Source organism: Hibiscus syriacus, unplaced genomic scaffold, assembly GCF_006381635.1.
Source record: "Hibiscus syriacus cultivar Baekdansim isolate YM2019G1 unplaced genomic scaffold, ASM638163v2 tig00110927_pilon, whole genome shotgun sequence".
Lineage (NCBI taxonomy): Eukaryota > Viridiplantae > Streptophyta > Magnoliopsida > Malvales > Malvaceae > Hibiscus > Hibiscus syriacus.
Window position 1 is genome coordinate 1,354 of NW_024062914.1, and position 3,396 is coordinate 4,749.

General features: G+C 34.6%; 1 protein-coding gene across 1 annotated transcript; it reads left to right on the forward strand.

Moving 5' to 3' along the window:
- The first annotated feature begins 262 nt into the window (after positions 1–262).
- LOC120146483 lies at positions 263–2,287 on the forward strand. Its single transcript, XM_039160025.1, has 3 exons — positions 263–388; positions 1,211–1,447; positions 2,016–2,287. Exons 1-3 carry the CDS (start codon positions 371–373, stop codon positions 2,061–2,063), a joined length of 303 nt encoding a protein of 100 aa, XP_039015956.1. The 5' UTR covers positions 263–370; the 3' UTR covers positions 2,064–2,287.
- The last annotated feature ends 1,109 nt before the right edge of the window (positions 2,288–3,396 follow it).

The following is a 3,396-nucleotide window of genomic DNA, read 5'->3' on the forward strand; positions in this document are numbered from 1 at the left end:
AGTGATCGAAATAGGATTAAAAAGATAATTTGGTGATGAATCGTGTAGTTTACCCTAAAACAAATAAATATACATGTATATATTTTTTTCGGTAAAAAATATACGTTCTTTTTAAAATGGGGTAAGGCAGGAGACTGATTATTTTCATTACGTGCTTATTCTTGTTGCAATCAAAGACCCCAAAATCGTTGCCGTCATTCTGCTGTATTTATATTTGTAAGAGCTATATCAATCCCCATACATTTTCTCTTCTCTCTATAATAAACCCCACTTTTTCCCTTCTCTTTCATTTCTGCAGTTGACCTTTAGATTAATATAATTGCTCTTTACAACTTCGGGAAGATCGTTTTTTGTTCTGTTGGTATCAAGAATGGAAGATCGCAAGGAGGTGAGTTCTTTGTTTTCCGCTTGGACCTTTAACTTTCTTGATTATGTAGCTGCTATTGGAGAAAGTTCAGTGGTTATACACTTCTAGGTTTGAAGTTTATTTGCAGCCAAACCAATTTTTAATATTTGTTGTGGAGTTCAGTATTTACAAGTCCTTTGATTGATGAAAAGTACTTTAATTTTACAATTCCAAAGTGTATGAAGTAGTAAATTTATTTTTCCAGATATGTTTTTTTTTTTATTTGGGGGCTTCATTTCCTTTATTCTGAAGAAACATCTAACCTTAAAAGTGTTGGAAAAGAACAGGGAAACATGTCTCTAGTCTTTTCTTTAATCATGTACTATGCATTTTTTTCTACGTTGGAATATACATAGAACAAAGTAACATAGGTGTTATTGTTGAGAATATTTTCAGTACTATAAAATAGAAGTGTAGCAGTGGATTATGAATTTGGAATTTCATCATATTGAATTGAACCAACAATAGTGTTTATTATATAATTATTTTTAGGGTTTAGTTAGTCGCCATCAAATTTGAGGCCAAAATTTATGATTGATTGCAGTTTGACAGCTCACAAATCCATGGACTTTGTGTAATAAAAACTCAAATGGCATCTTTATATTCCTTGTCTTAGACAAAGACTTTCATATTCAAGTAATATTCTCTTTGAGCATTGTTCCAGTCAAATTCGAGAGGGAACAACTCGTTCTATTCTATTCTCGAATGAATTGTAGTGAATGAGGCTGTTGGCTCACTCTGTTTTAATGAAAACAAGCATTGATAAGGCTTTGCTAATATTGGGTTCTTTGTGTGTTAATGCAGAAAAATGCTCCATGGCTATCAGTGCCTCAATTTGGGGACTGGGACCAAAAGGGACAGCTGCCAGATTACTCTCTTGACTTCTCAAAAATCAGGGAAATGAGGAAGCAAAACAAGAGGGATGTTTCTAGAGCCAGTCTTGGAAATGAAGAAGACTTCATTAATCCAACCGCCACCACTGTTAGCAGTGCTCCTAGTGATGATCACCACAATTTCCCTCAGAACCATCGCTCTCCATCTGTAAGATTCCCCTTCCACTCTATTTTTCGAATTATTTTATCAGGTGATGTACTGTAAATATAGATTATTTAGTTTTGGTTGGTAGCTTTCCATAGCGGAGTATAAAGATATAAACTTTGGTGGCATGCATGTGCTATGCTGGTGGGGAAGTTGCTTAGTTGGATCAGTTAATCTTTTCTTTGATGTTTTGTATCTGAGAGCATTGAACTTGTCCATTTGGTAAACCCCATATTGTTGTAGGAGTTATTTTCTATTTCTTCTATCTTTTTGGTAAATTAATTAAAGATAAGAACGTTGAAGATTGTGTATTGATAATATTGTTTATTTGGTGTTGATTTCTGATTGTATACTTTTCTCACTTTGACAAATTCTGTGATGAGCCTATGGTTCCTGTTTCTCTTGTGACAGGATTTATACGTCGTCTAGAAAAAAGATACATGTGATGTGAATGTTTTTAATGGGGTTATATCTATGACTGCATGATAAAGATGTGTGAATAGAAATGTGCTTACTGACTGTAGGAACTCGATGACTAATATATGGAAATATGTTTTGATTTTCTTGACAGACTAGGAGGAGAATCCTCAACTACTTCAGCTGTTGCGTCAAGGCCTAAGGTTTAGGGTTTAAGGGTGTCTTGAATATGATTTTAAAGCTGATGTCCAAGCTATGTCGATGTATTTAGAGAGCACCGTCGATCTTTAACCTTGTGTTTTTGTTTTGTCATCTCTATTATATTCTTCTGCTTCATCACCACTTGGATTTTAAGATTAGGGGAGATAATTTATGCTTATCAAACCTGGTGATGATTTCATGTATCTGAGCTTCCTCTTTTCTTGGATTCTATGATGTATAATTTTAATGAATTTTTGTTTTTCCAAGTAAAATCTATCAAATATTATTATTTGTCAACAATGTTATAAGTTCCCTAATTTTGTTTAGTGATTAGGTCTTGGACTTATTTCTCTTGATCCCCATACATGAAGGTCTTGAACAATCTTCTCTTGCTGCATCTTTCACTTGTCTAAAGAACAGTTGCAATTTGCCTTCCTACAATATACTAATTCCAGCACATCTTCGATAAATACTATGAGTTATGTTCCTATAGAAGTACTATTAGGTACAAATGTGCATTTTCTTTACTAAAGGACTTAACTTTTGAACTCAGAACTAGCCCTACAACATCTTGGCTTTTACCTAAATTTGAATAACAGTTGGAATTATAAAGTTTAAAGTGTCGACTCTACTTTTTCTCCCTAGCATGGTTCAATCAACCAAATCCAAAAAAGCAATCTTTTTGCAGCAGAAACCACAATTATAAATGTCTGCTGCTGGTACGTAAAATAGAAAGAAATAATTCACATTTGCTTGCCAACACCCACCACCCACCACTTTCAAAATGTTGATTAACTACATTTAATGCTATAAATAAACAAAAAATAAAAAATGAATAATGATAATTTCATTGTTATTGTTAAAAAAAGGGTAAAGTACACAAATACTCCTCCGATTATAGGGTGTTGATTTGTTGAGTCTTTGGCAATTAGGGGGTACGGGGGCGTAGCCCCCGCGGTAAGGTACATGGTTATATTTGTAAATATGTATCAGAGTTTATTTATTATAAATAGAGATGTAACCTAAACCTATGAGACATTGAATAAAACTTCTAGCGCCGCCTAGGCACCGAGGACGTAAGCACATTGCTGAACATCGTTAAATTCTTGTGTTCTTTCATTTTACTTTACCCGATTCTTCAGTAATTAGTATCAGATGTCAGGAGCAAAATTCGAAGTTGCGAAATTTGATGGTTAGGGTAACTTCGGATTATGGCAAACAAGGGTGAAGGATCTGTTGGCGCAGCAAGGGATCTTGAAGGCTTTGCGACCTACAAAGCCAGCGTCGATGGAGGAGGAAGATTGTGAAGAATTGCAACAGCGAGCGGCAGGAAC

Coding starts and splice junctions, on each gene's coding strand:
- LOC120146483 (XM_039160025.1), top strand. Junction 1,448..2,015: donor AGAACCATCGCTCTCCATCT/GTAAGATTCCCC, acceptor TTTTCTTGACAG/ACTAGGAGGAGAATCCTCAA.